At 34.4% G+C, this 21,011-nt stretch overlaps 1 protein-coding gene across 8 annotated transcripts in view; it reads left to right on the forward strand.

Moving 5' to 3' along the window:
• PLXDC2 (plexin domain containing 2) overlaps positions 1 to 21,011 on the forward strand; it is a 328,341-nt gene that overhangs the window by 167,507 nt on the left and 139,823 nt on the right. For 7 of the 8 annotated variants that reach the window (XM_087917531.1, XM_087917532.1, XM_087917536.1 and 4 more), the window contains one exon: positions 2,990 to 3,201. The exons of the other annotated variant lie outside the window; for it this stretch is intronic. In XM_087917531.1, coding sequence (XP_087773657.1) covers positions 2,990 to 3,201 — 212 coding nt within the window. The remainder of the gene's footprint in view (positions 1 to 2,989; positions 3,202 to 21,011) is intronic. 8 annotated transcript variants of the gene reach the window in all.

Genomic DNA, 21,011 nt, shown 5'->3' on the forward strand with positions numbered 1-21,011 from the left:
AAAAAAGTAATTTGAAGCCAAACTATAAAAACAGTATGATAAGGTAAGCATCAGAAAGGAGAACACCATTTTTTTAAAAAAACCACAATAATAAATATAACTAAATGGAAGAAACCCAAACTTTGTCAGGAATGACTCTGGAAAACAAATTAATCATTTTTTCTAGTTAAAGTTTCTTTCATTTTCCCCACTCTATGTTTTCTCTTCCTATTTTAGTTTTTTCAGGAAATGACTTGGTACAAATGCCTTTGAGGCTGAATGAGGCCTTGCCAACAGCTATTATATATTTTTAATAGCAGTTTCTTTCCATTCACTTAAGTCCCTATGTTAAAATATTCTTTTCAAGGCTTCCTGGACTGAGTGAGTTATAATATGTGCATTCTTGCAATAGTACTTCTCATTGATTGCATTTATTGTGAAGAGCTGGGCTGATCAACAACAAGCATAAGTGGTCCAGAATGCATGCAACAACTTGTTCATTAATCCTGGTCTCAAAATAGTAAGAAGTGGTCAGGACAGCTTCTTCAGTCATTCTCTTTCTGTAATGTAAGGTTTCAGTCTTAATTCAAATTCAACCTAAGCAGTGAATAAAATTGCCACTTAATCACTTTCTTCCCTAATTTCATGCAAACTTCTCAAGGACAACTGCTGAAAGCATTAGAGGAAAAAAAGCAGGCTTAATTATATATTCATTATGTACCGCCTTGTTTCTAATCTTTCTTCTTCTCAAGACACTATCTGGTATATTTGCTGTACAAACCTTCATGGTGTGTTTCCTCATGTGATGGGAAGACACTAAAGATGCACATGTTTGAACCAGTGCTTCTGAAGTCTACTTGCAGTATTGTAAAAGCACTAGCTCAGTCCATGTAAGGTGCTAGGCAAGTTTTAATTAGTTGGTGTATTTCCCTTATGACTGAATTATTCGTTAATGTCTTCTTAGCTGTTTCCAATGAAGTTGAATGACATTGCAGTGCTAATTGAGTGCTGGGTTTGAAGATATTCTCTATTAACTCTGTCGGGTCCTTTGTTAATTTCCCTACAAGCCGAAGGTCTTTCCAACAGGAAAGGTCATTTGCTGCATTTTCTTCAAAGCAAGCAAGCAAGGGGAATGAGAAGTACAGAATTTGAACCTCTGGGAGGAGTCTTTTCTTCTCAAAGTTGTGCAGATTATTTGTACATAAAGACTTACTTACTCTGCATACTAGTCCAAATCATTCTATGCAGTTAAATGTTTTCATTTTCATTTCCTGCAGTTAAGTATTTTCAGTCAAAAATTATTTTTAAAGAATTTAATGCAAATAACAAGTTATTTTGATTGTTGAATGCTCAGTGGATTTGCTTGTGTATTATCTTATACACCCAGACTGTGGAGCTTCCAGTAATACATTCAGTCCTTGTAGTCTTATCTGCGAAAATAGTTGAGGTTTTTTTTAGTTTAGCTTTGCTCTGTTTGTTTTGATTAAATATTTCTAACAGAGATTGCTCTAAAAGTTTATTTATTCACTATTAAGTTTAATTTGCACCTTGCCACAAAATATAATAGCAGACTGGATCTATGATGAAATATTGTTCATTGATTCTTATCAACATCCATCCATTACACGACTGAAAATTGCATAGCTATGGAGAAAATTAAGCTCACTTTGGGATGACTATGACCAAGTTCATTTATATTTGAGCAGAGGTGTGATAAAGTTCAGGAATAACAGTGGTAAATCTGTCTTCTCTAGGAAGGCATCAAAGAACATAAAGAAGAAAAAATGTATGTGACCAAAATGTGATACAATTTATAGGTTTGTAGTGAATTAGCATAAATATGTGTACTACAGTGTTCAACTGTGTTAGGATTATCAACAGACTCAACAGAGAAAAAAGAGAGATTATGCTGTAACACTTTGTTGTTGGGTTATTCAGAGAACACCTGCAGAAAAATAAAACCATACCTGATTTATATTCTCTCTGAAACCCTTGCCTGTCAATTTGGGGAGATCTGAGTTGGAGAAAATAAGTTTGTAGTTACACCTCAAATTCCATCCATATGTAGTTATTCTGAAATTTTTGACTATTTGTTCTTGGGGTAGGGGTAGGGATAGGTTTAAATATCAGAAGGGATGCCTTAAGCCTTTCAAAGGTTTAATTCGTTAATGGAATCCCTTTAAAATCCTAAATTCTCCCCATCCTAAATACATTCATTTCAATTCGTGGATGATTTAAGGGACAACAAAGTTCCTTCAGATTTTTCAAGACTTTCAAGACATTCACTTCACAATTTTTAGAAAGAAAAAAAATTGAAAAATTTAGCTTCTGCCACAATTGTAATATTACAGTGTTATTTATCCAAGGTTCACAAGCCCAAAAGGTTGGCCATTCTTGTCCTAAAAATCAGGAATTCTATTGGAATTATATCAAATATTCTAATAACCACATTCTTACATTACATAGCCAATATGTCATTATTCAAAACTTTGGGGATTGGATGTGTTGTGTTTTGAATTTGAGTAAAGGGCGACTGGTGAAACCTTCTTAAACTAGCTAAGCCTTTTGGAAAAGTTAAGGAGTGGCTGCATGATCCCAGGAAAAGATATATTTCAGTTAAGGAGATGCCAATATTGTGTCCACTTTCAAAGCTCCACTATATATTTTCTTTAGCTTCTTTGTGGATATACTGACTTGTCTCCCCTTCAGATCATCTATTCAGCTTCAAATCTGAAGTGCAGCACGTTCTCATTCACTGGATACCTCTCAAAGACAGGAAAATGAATGCTTGTGATTGTTAATTACTAAAGACAGGATGAATAGGGAGAGAATGGAAAATTAGAGAAGGAAGATGAATGGAGTAGCATATTCTGGAAAACACCAGGAGTGGCTTTCTGAAACTCTTAGCAGGATTCCAGGTTCCCTCTTGTAAATAAAAAAGCAAAAACAAAATATCTTTGACTTCTTTTTATCTTCATTAAGAATCCTATCTTATCTCTTTATCTGATAGGTGCATTTTATGAAATGGTTCAGAGCTTCCCTCAAGTGGAGGAAAATGTGCATATGGACTCCTACAGATATAGCCACAGATGGAAACGACATTCGGAATTGCTCAAATCAGTGGACACCAACAGAGCCAGCATAGGACAGGACTCCTCAGAACCTGGAGGTTTTACAGATCTACTTCCTGATGACACCCATGATAACACTACGCAAATTGAGGTAGTGGGCTATTCTCTGTTGATGTCGTTGACTTCAGATAGCTGCACAGTGAGCAATGATATAAAATCACATTATCAACCCCTCGCAGCTTTCCCATGAAAGAAAGCTGTTAGCAAGTACAGGCATTTCAAAACCTTATATACCAGAACAGGGAGCTGGCCCAATCAGATACCATCTTAAGGATACATAGACAGTAAGTTATGCAACACCAAGGATATAGCTTTTCATTACAGAAGTGTTCTCATCTCATCTGATTAAGTTAATTCACTCCTGTGCCACACAAACATAAACAAAGATATATAGAGAAAAGGAGAGAGACCGTACCCCTAAACCAAAGTCTTAATAAATGTTGTGAATTCTCTTTTCTTTCTATATGCCCAGTGACTCAAAAAAAGCAGGTTAATGTGTGCAAGTTACAAAAAAACCCTGAGATGTACAATACATTTCTATGGACCAACAAGCTTTCCCCTTCTTATTATATCCACTTTCTTCTGAAGACTTAACTCCAAAATAAAGAATCTCATGAATATTTAAATCACTTCCATTGTACATCCATGGATGTCAACTTTCATGTCTTGGGAATCCCAGAACAAATAGAACTTAAAGTAGAAATATATATGTGCATTATGCTCTTACGCACGCACACATGTGCGTATTATGTATTCATAATAAATGTCTTTTTATAATAACCAATATTTATCCAATAGATTTAAGCTCATCAGTAGTTCTTCAAAGACACAATTAATTTCAGCTACTCTCTTTTCTCATATTTAATGTTTCTATGAAATGACATTCACAAGAATGAACTCCTTGGTATAATGCAACACAATGTAATATTATTTGAAAATGCTATGCAAAGATAACCATTTAAATTTCTGGTAACTCTTCTCCATTCCCTGGCTTTATTATCATGGTTAGTTTTCCTTTCTTATTTTTTGTTTCCAGTCATTATTAGAATCTTACAAAGAACAGAAATTACATTACATTTGCTTAATGAAATTGAAATGTGAGGGTTTTTTAAAAAAAAGTTTTAAGAAAACACAATTATAATTTGTTCGTCATTTCCATGCTGCTCTGTAGCACCTAAATTAATTTTCTATCACCATGGTGGTTTGGTTACTTCATGTAGTTCCATTTCTGATTCCATTTGCAATACACAAAACTTTGCATTGTATTTTAACAAGTATCGGTCAATGCTGTACCTAAAACCATCTACAGTAGTCATCTTAGAACCACATTTGGGACCAGAATTTATACTGCTAGCAAGGTAATTGTTAAATGAATTGCACAAAATTTTACAACAGTTGTCAAGTAAACCATGTAGTTGTTAAGCAAATCTTCCTTCATTGACTTTGCTTGTCACAAGCCAGTTGGGAAAGTTACAGATCAATATAGGATACTGCAACTGTTGTAAATACATGCCAGTTGCCAAGTGCCTGGATTTTGATCACATGACAGTAAGAATACTGCAATAGTGTGACTCTGACACTGATGGTGTTACTGCAACAGTGTGACTGACACTGATGATGTTACCTAGTTGGGTAATGAAATATCTGCAAGCAAACAGCCTCAAAGAGCACCAAGAACTACAGAGTTTAGCTCTGAGCTACATACATTCTTCTTTTAAATAGTTGTCAATCCATAGATTGACATTGCTACTGGAAGCTGGGCAGTATATAATTTATTATTGTTATATTGCAAAAAATGTGAAATCATATTTTATAATTTTCAAGATGCTCCAATGAGTCATTTTGGTAACTGTGTTATAGTTCTTGTTTTTAATTAATTTATTGTTATTTTTATATTCAACCCATAGATAAATATTAATAAGAAATTGGAAAACATATGAAGACATTTTATGTAATAAGTAATAATATATATATATGTATGTATGTATGTATATATATATATGTGTGTGTGTGTGTGTGTGTGTGTGTGTATCTATCTATCTATCTATCTATCTATCTATATATATATATATATATATATATATACACACATATCACATTTTATATTGGCTCCTATGAAATATTAACATGTAGCTCTACCATCTTTCAGATTACAGGCTTTATTTTAAATTTATCAATTTAATTTCCTCTCATTTGGCAAATTATGACTAGGGAAAATTATCTTTTGCAATTATTTTCTAATCTCAATTAGAAAACTAGTTTTGTATATTTTCAGTTTTGCATGTAGTCCAACTGTTTCCTAACATTATATATACAATGATAGGAAATTGTGCTCACTATGATCCATAAATGTAGGTAAGACCAAACAAGTTCTGGATTCTAATGCTGTTCATATGTAAGACCTTCATTCAAGATTCTATGCTTCCTGAATATCCAAGAGAAAATTTTGGGCTTGAAAGCTCCAACATCTTTCCTCTTCCTCTTTTAAAAAGAAAGGAAACAAATTGTTCTAGTTTCATATACGGTATATAAACAGAATTCAGTGTAACATTAGAAGGCTGTAAAGCCTACCTACTTTAAAAATTGGTTAATTCAATGAAATCAGAATTAAGATATAAGATATTTCTTATTTCAGAATAATTTATATTTCAAGTCTTCTGTGTGTATTATTATATTAATGATTTATGACACATTGATAATCTTGCTTTAAAAACTCTTTGCAAAATAATTAAAATAGAAGATGCAAAACCCTTTAATAAAAGTAATGTATTTCTATTTGAGAATCATATATATTTTAGACAATATATGGAACCTGCTTCATAAAATCGTGGGTGTCACGTGGTGAATTAACAGCAGATTGTGAGTTATAGTTCTGTTTTTGTCACAAAGTCTCCTGGATAACCTTGAGTCTGTCCCTTTCAGACATAGCACGGACATAGCAAAAACAAGGACAAGTAATTTCCAAAAATATTGCAAATTTTCCAAAAAAGTAAACTCCAGGCACACCTCCAAAAATAAAATATGAATAAATATGCACTCATACAGTCACATAGATAGAGAGCATAATATAGAATTGTTCTTAAAAGCATAAGCTATGTAAGGAAGAAATAGAATTGTGTTTCTAATCTCCGGAGATCAAATCTGCTTTTTATAATTCCTGCTATTTTTATTTAGATAATTAACAGATAGGGATATCCCCGGAGGAGGGGCGGTGGATTCAAAATAGTGGACGCTATTTCCAAAAAGAGGTACAGTGTTTATAGCCTGAATTGTGCCGAAATGTTCATTCTGTTGTCCTGTTTCCCATGAAGTCTTCTTTAGATTATACATACCTGAAGACATATTTTTCAAGAGTTATTTATTTTTTTAAAATGTATGGTAAAATACTTATACTGAAAAATTCATTCTGAATTGTGATATAAGAGATAGGCACTTATTAAAATATTTGACTTTATACTACATGAAGAACTGTTTCATATATTTTTAAATGAAAAAATTATCTTGCAACATTGAGGATGAATAAAAATTGCAAATAAGATAAATGTAATCTGCCTATTTGTCTAAAACAACCCTTCCAAATGATGACGTCCTCCAGATATTTAACTTCACAAAATTCTCCTTGCCCCCATGACATTAGCAGGTAATGCTGTTAAAGTATGTGAAGGGAAGAGTTCCAAGGTTAAGGAAGGTTAGCCTGGGATATGCAGGATTATGCAGATCATATTGGCATTCACAAATTATCCTTTTTTGTTAGGGATAATTTCAAACATGAAAGCCCCCTGGAGTTATTAATAAAAAGAGCCAACCTGAGCAGATGCAAATTACTAGTTCCACTGAGAAGGAAACAACTCTTTTTCTCTCTTCCCTTCCTACCCATCTATCAAGAGCAGACTTTGCAGTCAAAGTATAACTTCAAGGCAATTAAGCTGTTGCACTTCTCATTTTAGAAATCAAGAATTGGAAAGAACAGATAGCAATCAGTGGTGGGAGAAAAAAAGTCTTCTTCTTGCCTTAAAATTTCAGAGTTAATTGCATATGGAACATTTTCTAGTCCAAACCTTTCCTCGCTCTTCAAAACTGCAAACAGCTGCAGATCACCTTCACAGTTCAATTCACAAAGTAATTCAGTTATGCAATTTTATTTTATTTTAAATGAGATGAATAGTTGCTTCAAATTTTACCAACAGAAGTTCCTTTTAGATGGAAAAATGAAAATGGTATAATGACCAAAAATTGGTTTATTTTGTTTTTTAAAGACTAGCTAGTCTTTAAAGTCCATCATAGATGAAATCATGATACTTGCAGATTCCAAAATTCCTTGCTGCTGAATATTGGTAACAATTGGTCCTAAGCATCAATAAGGCAATCTTTTCATATCTTCCCTACAAGTATACACTACATACATAAAGAGAGAAAATTAATTATATCTTATACTCCATTTCTCATTTCAATGTCAGTCTGAATAAAGCTTTTCCTGATGCAAGGTGAATAGACAGAAAACTACTACCAATTATTGTATTAGGGTAAGGCAGTGATGGCAACCCTTTTTGTTGTAGTGTGCCAAAAGCGTTCGTGCGCATGACAGCATATGTGCATGTATGACAGAACCCACAATGCAGTGTGCCCTGCCCCCCTTGTGCATGTGAGTGCAACACTCCCACCCAGTTCCCTTACCTGCACTGCGCATGTGCATGCCTCCCAGCATATTTTCAGCCTGTTTGAGGCTATTCCCGGCCTCCCAGAGGCTTGAGGGAAGCCTCTGCAGCCTCAGAAGGCTGAAAATGGGCCTTCCAGGAAATATCAGAAGTGCCTGTTTTCAGTTTCCAGAGGGCCTGTGGAGCCCAGGGAAGGCCATTTTCACCATTCCGGAGGCTCAGGGAAAGCCTCTGGAGCCTCTAGAAGCTGAAAATGGGCCCATTTTCCCACTTCCAGTATTTCTGGAAGGCCTGTTTTTCAGCCTCCCGAAGCTGCAAAGGCTTCCCTCGAGCCTCTGGGAGGGTGAAAACGGACTCAAACGGTCCGAAAATCAGCTGGGAGGCACCCATGCGCAGTGCAGGTAACTTTGGCTGGGGCTCGCGTGCCCTCACAAATGGCTCTGCATGCCACCTGTGGCACGTGTGCCATAGGTTCGCCATCACGGGGCTAAGGGATTAACTGATATTAATTTCATGGTTTTTTTAAAAGAAACAACACCTCTTTAAAAGAAAGGTTTAAAACTTTCACCCAAGTAACTAGTTTTGCTAGGCAGCAAGCGCAGACTGTAATCACCAAGTAGTTTATCTCAGTCCTCCAAAGGACTTGGCTGCATCCTCAGACTACAAAGCTCATTTCAGTTTTCCAAAGAAAACCAACAAGTTCAAACGTTATGTCTAAGTAAAAGGTGCTCATGAACAATTATGTAAAAAGCCAGATTATTTCTCTTCTACAGATGAACCAGATGATCAGCAGAACAACTATCCCCATAGTAGTCAGGAGTCTTCATGGTCCATTGTTCTGAGGGCATCCATTTTAATAAATCTTTCTCTTGGGGAGCTATATGTTCCAGCAAATCTAAATTATGTAGAGAAGATCTGCAATTCACAATAGAAAATATTGTGGATCAAAGACCTATCACTTCATTTAGTATCAAGGCTGTTTCTCAATTTACATTATTTAATTTTAAATAAAAATTAGTATGGATAATTTAATCTTTTAATTCTTGCTTATCCATGGAGCTGAGAAATGATCTTTTGGAAGTTAATAGTTTTTAGGGTTTTAGTAGTTATAGAGGAGATGCAGCTGAGATTTTGTGTTTTTCAGGAAGGGGTGACAGTAGGTGGAATTTTACCCTAGTTGATGGTAAAGTTTTCATGTTTTCTGACTCAAAATGTGAAAAAACTAATTCTAGTGATGCTGTCAGGTTTGGATCTGTCACTTGCCCAATTTCCAGTGAACATGTAATTTGATTTGAAGTGTAGAACATCTGGAAAACTTCAGGTGGTCTCTTCATGCTGTTATATCACCATGTTGGTGCTTTCAATTTAGATCATATTTTTATGAGAAATTATACACAAAGGTAATCCACTCAGTAATCATAATCAGGTTCTTGATACAAACATAAATGAAAGAAGTCGTTTTCTTTATAAAAAACTGATTGCTCAGTAATGAAATGCTATGAAGAGTGGAATCTGTTCTTCAGTATAATATATTGATGCTTTGAAGAATAGAAGCAGCATAAATTAGACTATGTTTTAATTGAAAGCAAGCACTATTGATATTATTCTGCGGGCTGAAAAAACAAATTAGTCTTTTTTTCTTGGGAAATTGTTGTTTTATTGTAGAAGAATTCCTAATGTTGTATTAAACCATCTTTTCAGGCTATTCAAGAATTTATTGCAGAAAATTACCTTCCCATTAAACAGAAAATACAATCTATCCTATGCATAAGAGAATTGTCTGGGCTCAGGTATGATGAGAAAGGTGTAAATGAGCATTGCTGGGTTGAAAGACTGAATGAATAAGAACAATTTTTGCCTTGTCACAGAATTAAAAGAAGAGGTTATGTGTTTTGAAAGTAAAGATTTTTTTCAAACTTTATCCACAAAGAAATATAGAATTATATTTTACCTACTATACCCTTCAGCTATTTGGGGACAGAGGGATCCAAATGTATCTATGCAATATGTATTTTACTTTGTAAACAAAGATCTGAAACTTAAATTTATTCAATCATGCTACTAAATAAATTCAGTTGATGCTAAAACTGTAATTCATCTGTGATCGCAATTTACATAGTGTTTTTGCAGTTCAGATTATTTTCTGTTTTACTTCTAGGCAGCTAATGCACTAATATATCTTTGTCTTGTTTTCCTATTGGCTTTGTTTTCCTACTGAACATATAATTAAAATAGTATTGAAAAATATGCTTGGTTGGAAATCACACCAGCTAGTCTCATTTAAACACCTCATTTTGGAGTAAAATAATAAAACAGCTTAGTAGGACTAATTTATAATAACTCTTACAAATTTATTTTGAAAAATGGGAATATTTGAGATTAATTAGTAGATAACCTTCAAGGTTTGAATATTAACTTATTAAAAATTGATTCAGTGGTCTCAAATGCTGATCAGCATTTTAATTCCTGTTCATATGAAAAAGGGCTGCACCATTTTTTCAGGAGTTTTATTCAATAAGTAGCTGGTCCAGGACAACTAAGTAGGCAGGGGTAGACGTCATGTTGATTTGTTTACATTTTATTTGCGAGAACCTCAGAAAACAAATATATTTGAATTGTTTCAACAAGTAACATTTGATTGAACTTGTCTGAAGTTTTTGTGTAAAATTCTAAAATAAGAAACTTAATCAGTATTGCCTTGGTTGCTATATCAATGAGACATGGCAGAGATCTAGCTTAGATGAAAAGGTATTTTTAAAAAAAGATAAAGCATAATGGCAAACCATTTATGGACTGTTGGCATGAAAACATTGCTGTGTATCTCTGAAGTCTTTGGAAACACACAGGCATCTTTACTTAATTTAAATTTAATTAAAATAAAATACATATTAATTAAAAACAGGTTCCCTTCTAAAACTAAGTGAAGACTAATTTTTCCAGGGGATCTTTAGGGTGTGATTATTCCCTTAGTATTTTATGTCTTCCTATATTGAATTGAATTGGTACAATACGTTTGGTTTGATTTATTAAGAATTTGATTCACTGAACTAAACGCTGAGAGTTGGATTTAACCCAAATAAAGATCTAATCTTCCATAGGTTTAAACTAACTCTTGTTTAAATGTGTTATAAGAACACCACAATAATTTAATCTGGTCCTCAAAGAAAAGATTTAAAATGTTATAAAACACATTTGCCTATTACAGAAATTGCTTAGTTAGAAGTACAGATGTGCCAAATTGCCCTTGCCAAGCTCACCTGTCTGCCTTAGAGAAGGAGCTGATGATGTAATGAAGTCTGAAAATATTCTCCTAGCCCAAGAACTTAAAAAATTATAGGCGTTCTATAAGAAAATAAATCATAACTTTTGACTCAGTTGATGTGATTCTTTGGAATAGTTCTTATCATTAAGAAATACTTCCTGATACTCAATCAAAATCTTTTTCCTTGTCATTTAAGCACATTATTTATTCTCCTACTGGTATCTATTGATATTTTTTCAAGACTGGGATACTTCTTCCCAGTCTTAAACAACTCCTCATAATTGAAGACTGCTAATGCCTCCATAATCTTATATTCTACAGATGATCCTCAAATTACAGTTGCAATGGAGCCTGACAATTATATTCATAACAATTATATTCATATAACTTAAATATGATCACTCCCTGCTTTTACCCATGCATTCACTATTATAATCCATGGGCCGTTATGTGCATGAGGTATCTTTGGGTGAAGAAGGACATGGGGGCCTAGTGCTTTCCCCAACCCACTGAGATATACTTCCTGCCCCATCCTGCCTGACTGGGTCACTTACCTTATGTAGATCTCGATGATCAATGGAGCTGACTCCTCTCTAGCTTCTCTGCCATGGTTTCACCTGGAGCAAAGGCTTGCCAGTGCCTACAGAGAAAGTGATTGTTAGGCTCCAGTCCTTGTTACAAAAAGAATGGAGATTGGGACAGCTGCATGCATCTCTCCCAGCCTCTGTTCTCGTCAACAAAGGCTGCCTCAAGCCCTAATCTGATAAGAATGGAGGCCGGGATAGTTGCATGCTTCTTTCCAGACTTATATTCTCATCGGCAAAGGGTTATGGAAACATTTGCCAATGAGAACAGAGGCCCAGACATCGACAAAGTCCTCCTCAATGAGAATGGAAGCCCGGAGGGACACATGTGACTATCCTGACCTCCCTTCTCATTGGCAAAGGGGTTAAGGAGGCCTTTGCCAATGAGAATGAAGGCCTGGAGGAACACATGCAGCTATACCAGCCTCCATTCTCAGTGACAAAGAGTTTTTGCAAATATGAAAAAAGTCTTTGCAAACGGAGGAAAGGCTTCAGTGCTTCAGGCCTTCCCTCTGTTTTCAAAATCTTTTGCTGCAGATATCGTACAGTCCTCCATTTGCAGAGAACAGAAATCTAAAGTACCATAAAATCAGGCAAGATTAGTAGTGAGAGATCTCACACTACTGATCTCACTTGACCTTGTGGTACTTTAGGCCTCCATTCTCTGCAAGTGCACCAAAGGCCTGAAGCACCAAAGACCAAGAAGTCGAAGGCTCCTTAGGTCTTCGCAAGATGAGTATCCGCAGTTCTAGTACCTAAAGAAACCTGTCTGGGGTTGGGGAAGGGGGAATAAGCAAGGCAAATGTTGCAGAGCATTTGTGGATTAGATTAGACATTAAATCCCAATTCTGAAGACTTTATCAAATCCAGCTTATAAAACTGGTTTTTCCTTCATTATGGATTTATAAGAGGTTATGAAGCTTATATTGTATTCGTAAGTACAACATGGTTAGAAACCCTATTTTGATTATGTTATTATATTTGAAATGTTATAGTAAATTGTTCAGTCATAATAGTAAAGCAAAATTTGAGATTTTTTTTCTTATACACTGTAAGCATTTCAATTTTTCTTCTGAATCTTGAAACTAAAAAATGATCAGAAACGTAATGGTTATCCCTAACAGTGTTTTCATTTCAACCACTTTGATTTACATATCTACTCAGTAATTATAGTATCTGTCTTAGAAGCTAAATGAAAATTCTGCAGGTGAAACAATTGAAAATCAATTGGAGTTCATAATATATAATTTTAAGTGTGCTGTGTTCTGTACTACTCTATTGTAATTATTGTGATCTGGATTCTAATGCATAACTTTCATATTCTATAAAAGGTGTCAAACTTGCAGCATCATGCTGTTGTCACATGACATATCGTAATTTCCCCCCTTCGCTAAAACGGGATGGGCATGGCCAGCACATGATGCATTCAGCCCACAGGTTGTGAGTTTGTTGCCTCTGTTCTGTAATTATCTTCCCAACCGATATGAGAAGTTGTAAAGAATATAAAATATATTCTCTCACCTCCAATTCTTTTCTAATCCATCAGTGAGATTTAAATTTTTAATTTAAAAAATCTTCTCCATTTGCTGAATTTCAGAATTGAAAATATGGTTTCGGTCATATTTATAACACTTTGCTATGGGAAAGGTCTCCAGCTATTTAACTTAAATTAAAAAGACTAATTATAAGGAGAGGATATTTTATTCTGAAATTTAAGAAATTAGTATTTTATCTAAATAAGTAGTCCTTTCTTTATCAACTATGCATCAACTACTGCTTCCTTTGAAATGAGTCATTCACCATTTCTTTTGTGTGTCCTGATAAGTCTGTGGCATGCTGTATTAGCTATTCAAGCAATTCATGCATTGTGGAGGCAGATTTCCCCACGATAGCCTGTTAATCAGTGGAAAGGGCTATTAACAATCAGGATTTCTGTAGAGCTTTTCAGCCTGCTTTAGAGATTAGTGGCAGGCTTCTATTTTACCCAGGGTCATGTGAGACCCTCACTGTTTGCTCCTTACATTTATTTACAGAGCCTCTAATTCTCAAAGCTTGGTCCTTCTATAGGAATGATGAAAATGTAGAATAATTCAACAAATTATTTCAATAAATCCACCTCTGTTTCTTTGCAACCCATTAGAGCACCATCACATTTATAAAATAATATCTCATCAGGTCAATTTTTAAAAATCTGAATAGTTTTCCTGAGATCTTAAATCCTGTCTGGAATGCAACAGGGAATTGGCCTTGTATTTGTGTGGTGTTAAGAACTAAATCTCATTTAACAGAAGCTTCTTTTTATGCTAGCATAGTAAGCAATGCGGTATTTATCTTAATTAAGTTTAATCTAAGAAGCCAGGATTAGCTCTGCTTTTGTCTTTAAGAAGTGTGACTAGGCACTTTAATTATTGTCTGTACTTTTATGTTCAGTCTCCCAAAGACTTAGAACATCAGAGTTGTGTGCACAATTATTATTTACCTGTGAAAAGAACACAGTTGATGGCACAGCTAACATGTAACAAGGACCATTCCTATTCAACCTTGATTTCTGAAGCTATATAAAGGCCAATTAGTAGCCTGCTCATTGGGCAGATTATTTTTGCCTACATTTTATCCCTAGTAAAGTAACATGCTGTGTCTTCATCCACAGACTAAAATCACAATTATGCTGATCATCGTGAACCTTTTAGGAATGCTTTGATAATGCACTGAATGTTTCTAATGTAGAAACATTATCAGTGACATTTATTTTATTTTTTTGTTTATTCATTTATTCATTTATCCAATTTCTATAGCCACCCATTTCAATCAGTGACTCTAGGTGACTTACAATCTAAAAACAATTACAACAGTAAAAAATATCTAAAACAAGAATAATACAGCAATACAAAAATTATTCCATCAACATTATTCCAGTTTGTATAAAGAAAATAATATCTCTGTAGAGAAAATAGTTGAATATCAAAAGAACAAAATTTACTGAGGATTACAGATGGACAGATCATGAAAAAAAACATATAACAATGAGGGAAGTTTCTGAAACTAGTTTTAAAAAAGTAGAAAAGTGCCTGGATCAAACGGATTATCAGATTCTTATAAGTATTTTGAGGCTGAACTTTTACAACCTTTTAAAAATGCAATAAACACTATTCTACAGGGTAGAAAAATACCAAAATGTTAGAGACCAATATAGCAATAATACAAGGACAGAATTTCATTTAATAAGAAACGGTAGGCAGATATCAAAGAATAACAAACAGTTCACAGTTATTCTTGCTGAGAGACTGCAATTTTTTTCCAATAATTTTGCAAAAAATTATTCATGAGGATCAGTATGAGTTTTTAGTAAAAGACAGTTAAACGTTAGAAATTATTTAGTCATTTTGGAATAATATGGAGCAACATAATAAAAACAAGCTGCATTTTTAGATACCAAAAAGGAGTTTAACAATTAGAATGGGATTTCTTATTCAAGGGTTAGAATAAAAATATGAATTTTGTAGAGAACTTTATAAAAGGTAATATTTTATATACTTCACAGAAAGCATAGATAGAGATGAGATACCCAAGGAGATGTTCACTATCTTCTCTCCCCTAATTTGGTTCTTGAAATATTGAATAGAGATATAAAACAAGATAAGAAGATTGTATGAGTAAAGATTAAACAAGAAACTTATAAGTTAAGGGTTTTACTAATGACTTGGTTGGTTCTGGAAGATCCTTCAAAGAAAATTAAAATATTAATGGACAAATTGAAAGAATTTGGTACATTAGGGATTTTCAAGATTTCAAGATTAATAAATGGAAATCAAAGATATCAACAAAAAATGTAAAAGTAAAAGATCAAACAGATATGAAACTTGCTGAGATGGCTAAATTGATTTCTTTGATCAGAGAAAAGAAAATACACTCATTTTTATTGAAATTCCTTATAGACTTTTTGCAGAAAACCGAAATATAAGCTTTTTATAGTTTTGATCATTGAACAGGATACATATATAAAGAAGTGTTATGTTTTAACCATAAAGAGGTAAATTTAAAATTGAACCCTTAACTGCTGTAAAGATCAGAAGCTACTATCAGACCAAGTAAATCATTACAATTTGTAATGTTTAAAATAGCATATAAGATATACAAGTCAATTGAAAAACAAGCTGAAATCTTTTAGGGCGGAAATAACAGTAAAAATATGCAATAACGTGGTTGCATAAAGTGGGGAGGGGGGAATGACTTATCTTGTTTGGTTTTATTCCACCTCAAAAACCTGGCATTTTAACAAAAATGTGTAAATATGTTATATCCAATGTACTGATCATCTAGCAAATACTGAAAGTTATTTTGGAGCGCCTATTTAGTGATAGGATACCTTCAAATTACTATTTGAAGTTTCTGATTTTATAGTACTAGAATTGGGTGGAATTCAAAAGTCCCAGCAACTGGTTCACTGCCCAGTTGCTGAGTGGACGTGGCCTACCAGAACCTACCATGGTGGGCGTGGCCTACCGGAACTTTCCGGAGGCTTCCCTTGGGCCTCTGGAATGGTGAAAACAAGCTCTGGAGGCCCTCCGGAAACCAAAAACAGGCCCATTTCTGGACTTCTAGTACTACCAAGAGGGCCCCCTCCCAGAGCCTCCACATGAAAATGGACCATGTGGAGACCCTGGGAGGGGAGGGGTGGTGGGGCCAGCCAGTTGGTTCAAGTATCGGTTCGGTGAACCAGATGCCCAAACCGGTCCAAATCCACCCCGATTAGAATGTTGTATATTTTATGTTGTGCCATAGATCTTTGATTGGAATACTTGTATTGTATTTAGTTTGTGCATCTGAAAGATTCTCATGATTGTGTGGGGGAAGAGAGAGATCTGCTTTTCATAGGCATTAGATGCTTATGATTTTTTTCATAATAGTTTCATGCATATAAAAGAAAGTCAGCTGGGAAAGTCAAGCTCTAACCAAATTAAAAATCTTTTGACACTTTAAGTCTATGAACCATATAAAGTATTTATGGAGCGTTTCCAATTTTATTGCCAGTTGATATTATTTCCAGTTCTTTTGTTTCCCTAGTACCTATATGCTGCAGCAAAGTGTTATATTTTTACTAGAAAGGGGTTAAAATAGTTTCACACAGTTGTGGCTTATTTTTCACTGTTATGCTCTCTAGATAGAAATTTGTTTAAAATAGCAAGAGTAGCAAAACTCTGGTGCAGCAGCTTAATATATATAGTTCAGTTCAAGAAACTGAATAGATATTAATAACTAAATGGTGAATGAGAATGTGCCTCAAGAAAGCACTGAAGATTTACCTTTTTCCTTTTTTTTCCTATTTCAGACGTGGGAAATGTACATGATGGAAAAATCTAAGTAATGAGGAGATATATCTAGTTTACTATTGGAGCTCAGTTTTGTAACTTCTTTATAAATTGCTGGTCAGTCTAATCATAGTTGATCTAATTCAGTAGAAAAGGGAATTTAATACCAGATTCTGTAATTTTTCAAATGAATTTTTAAAGAATTCATCTTGTTATCATGCAGCTTGTACATGTGGATTGTAATCAATAGTAAATATTATCGGTAGAAAAAGTGCTGCTTCCTACATAAACAAGTTTTTTCTTATTAACATTTACAAGTTTTGTGGTTTTCTATCAGTAGTTATGAAGGAAAGTATCACTAACCTGAAGATTTTTATGCAAAAATCCCTCCCAAGCTGTGTAGATCTACAAGGTCATTTATGAATTGCCATTGAAAAGGAAATAAATCACCCAAAAGAGACTGTATATTTGCATTTAGTAATCTTATGTTAATATCCATCCAAATAATTTTATATATCCTGAAGAGAGAGAAATTTGTCACTAGGTGATTTCTGTGCTTGGGCAGTCAGCTTCTAACCAAGCCCTAGCCAGTCAGCTCCTAACCAAGTTTTCTTTCTCTTATGAAATTACCTAAAAGATAATTATCCCCTGAAAGATGTTGGATTTTCCTCTCAAAGTGGCTCATTTCAAGGAATGCCTGTCTCTTTTATTTTCTAGTAGCATGCACTGACACCTTCAAGAAAAATGTTCAGCTATTGTTGCTACTTTCTAAAAATCATCCATATGCATATTTAGCCATTAGATTTATTTATTGTATTTATTTAAAAGATATATAAAACTCTCCCTATCAATATTTGTGAATTTGGGTTGCATATAAACTGAATAAAATCAGAAAGGAATAAAAACAATACAAAAAATCCCCAAGAAACTCAAATATGATAAACTTATAATTTGAAACTGGAAATAAAAATATTTATATACATCATGCTTTTGCAAGCTTTTGCTTCCCCCAAAAATACCTATTCCAAAAATAAGACCTAGCTTGATTTTTACATGTCTGCCCCGAAATAAGCCTTAGTGGCCCCACCCCACCCCACTCCATTGTACCTGGTTGCACGAGGTGAAGTGGGGGGCATGATTACAAATCAAGCTAGGTTGCGCATGGTGGGGTGGAGCTGCCCCATGTGCCCTGTACCTTAGGACAGTTGCAGATAGGTCTCCCACGCCCTGACACCTACCTCATCTTGCCTGTACATTTCTTCTGCAGCTACTTGCCACCGCTTGCGCACGTCATCTCCTGCCTCTAAATTGCCATCAGAGGCCTTCATGAAAGGCCTCTGCAGCTAAGAAACAAACTCTGGATTGACAGAGAAAGGCCTCTGATGGAGAAATGGGCACAACATGTATCAATCCAGAGCTCGTATTTCGACTGCAGAGGCCTTTCATGAAGGCCTTTGATGGCGAAACAAAAGCATGCGAGAGATAGCAATTGACCACAGAAGTGGGCCAGCAGCAACCACACAGGCTCCTGCTGGGCAGGACTGTTAGTGCCCCTGCCACAAGATGAAACAGTGGAAAAGACATCCCCAAAAATAAGACCTAATGCCTCTTTTGGGGGGGGAAATAAGACTGGGTCTTATTTTGGGGGAAACACAGTAATTAATCTACATATTTGTTTATGGAAATAAAATTGTGTGAAGATATAATCTTTGTCAAAATTCCTCATTGCCTGATTTTAATATATATTTTTTAAAGTCTTATTAATTATGCCAATTTTTAGTGTATCCTCATGAAAGGAATGTAACATTTTGAATCCTGAATTTTGGGCATCCATCATGAAGGTGTTGGTTAGGATTTAATTACATGATACCAATTAAACCATTGAATGAGACATTATTTAATTATGCTTTGAATCTCACTGATAATGAAAAAATGTATCATAACATTTGAATGATATGCTAAAGGTCATATAATTGAATCTGAAATGGATTTCTTCAACCTAATATTTTTCAGACATGTCTGAATTATAGCTCCATTTCATTCTTGCAGGCTAGTAAGGTGACTCCTTTTACCGTGGCTTGCCCAATTTTTGTCTTCGGTGTACTACATGTTTTTCTTAGTAGCATCAGTTAAAATTACTGTATATTGTTCTTTTATGTGCAAAGAGCATTTAAGTAATAGAAAATCTAGTCCTTTGCATTGGCTATGTTTACACAAAACATTAAGCCATTGAATATACCCAAATCCAGGTGAAACTAGAGAAAGTTAATTTTTGTTTTATTTGGAGTGCTTGATTTGTAACTAATACAGTTGAGAACCAGTTTGGGGTTAGTGGTTAAGGCACCTAGCTAGAAACCAGAAGATTGTGAGTTGAAATAGCACTTTAGGCATAAAAGGCCACTGGATAAGTTTGAGCCAGTTAATATTTCTTCAGCTTACCTTACCTCACCGGGTGTCATGGGAAAAATAGAAGAAAAGATATATTCACCATATTAAATTATTTATTTTAAATAATAAAGACAGTGTATAAATATATAAATACATATGTTATGTAAACACTGCCACTAGATCTGCTCTTCTGTTTTCTATAAAGTCTAATATCAACTCTAACATAAAATTGATATAGTATAGATAGCAGTATGGACAATGCTTATAGGCCATAACTCAGCTGTGAATGCATGTAAATATTCAGAAATCTCCATGCTTTTGTTACTTGGAGTTGGTTATTACATTCAAAATGATTAAAAAAAATTAATCCAAGTGAATAAAGTTAAGATTTTTTAATAGAACTCTACATTTTTCAAGATTAAGTTTTCAAATTGTTTCTGTGCATGCATTCATCTGTGCATGTGAGATAAGAAGTTTTGGACATCATAAGCTGTGGGAGTTCCTTACAGTTTTACTAAACATAAAAGCAGATGCCGAATCTTCTGCCCCTGGCCTTTAGCTGTTTGTCTCTTTCTGTTGTGACTGCTAATAGTTTAACTATCTTCAAAGAGGACACTTCCCAGGGTTCTAACACCCTATACAGTGTCATTTTCCAACAAATCTTTCATAATGTACACAGCTGCTCTAAGTATTCCACGTCAGAGAGATGTTTTACAATAGAGTTTCACTTATAATAAATCGATTAGATCTATATGTCCCAAACTGATAGTAGTTTAGACCACAATTACTCATTGGATTTTATATTTACACTACAATTACCAGTACTTAAATGTTGCACTATAGTTTAGATAAAGGGGAAGAAAAAAACCCAAATACTTTTAGAGAGGAGGGAATATTGCAAAACATTCTGGACTGAATTGGGTCAACATAATAGTTGGTCAATAGTAGATATCATTATACCAAGCAAGTCTTCATTGAAGTGCTGTCACTGCAGGCTAATGCTTGATTGACACCCCCCACAACTCCCGAAACAAGGCAGTAGCAGAGGATAGAAACAATGTCTTTGGCCCCCTAAGCTTATTGCAAAAAAGGATGATAATTTTATGAAGCCAAACAAAATTTGCACATTCTGAAAACAACAACAGATTAAAATCATTATAATATGATAAAAACTAAAACTAGGAGTATAGATAAAGTAAAACATTTTTTTATGAATACCGTATATAAATAAAATATGAATACAACTCTTACTTGTAAGTTAAAAATCTAAAACACATAGCTTGAAATACACTAGTTCAACAATTTTGGAGATTATTCATAATTCCCTAGAAGTAAAAATTCCAGAGTGTAAAGTAGATCATTGTCCTCTAGCTTTAGATTTTTTGAACAGCTGTAAAAACAATGCTATTCCAATAGACATTTAGATGCTAGTGGTGGTTGGACTCACTTTTTTGTTTTGGTTGGATTTTAACTTGGGTTATATTTTTAAGCTGTTTTTAATTGGAAATGTTTTAATTCTTAAGAATTTTGCAATGTATTCTGTTGTTGTAAACCACCTGGGTAAGGAAGTTATTATTCTGCAGATGTGGAAATTCAACTCCTACCACCAACAAACATCAAGTATATCTATTTATAGTGGCCCACACATGGACGGATGTAAGTTCTCCATTCTTATTCTAAAACACCATTTGACAGTGGAGGGA

The sequence above is a fragment of the Pseudonaja textilis genome, chromosome Z, assembly GCF_049901715.1.
Source record: "Pseudonaja textilis isolate UNSWEBS1 chromosome Z, rPseTex1.2, whole genome shotgun sequence".
NCBI lineage: Eukaryota > Metazoa > Chordata > Lepidosauria > Squamata > Elapidae > Pseudonaja > Pseudonaja textilis.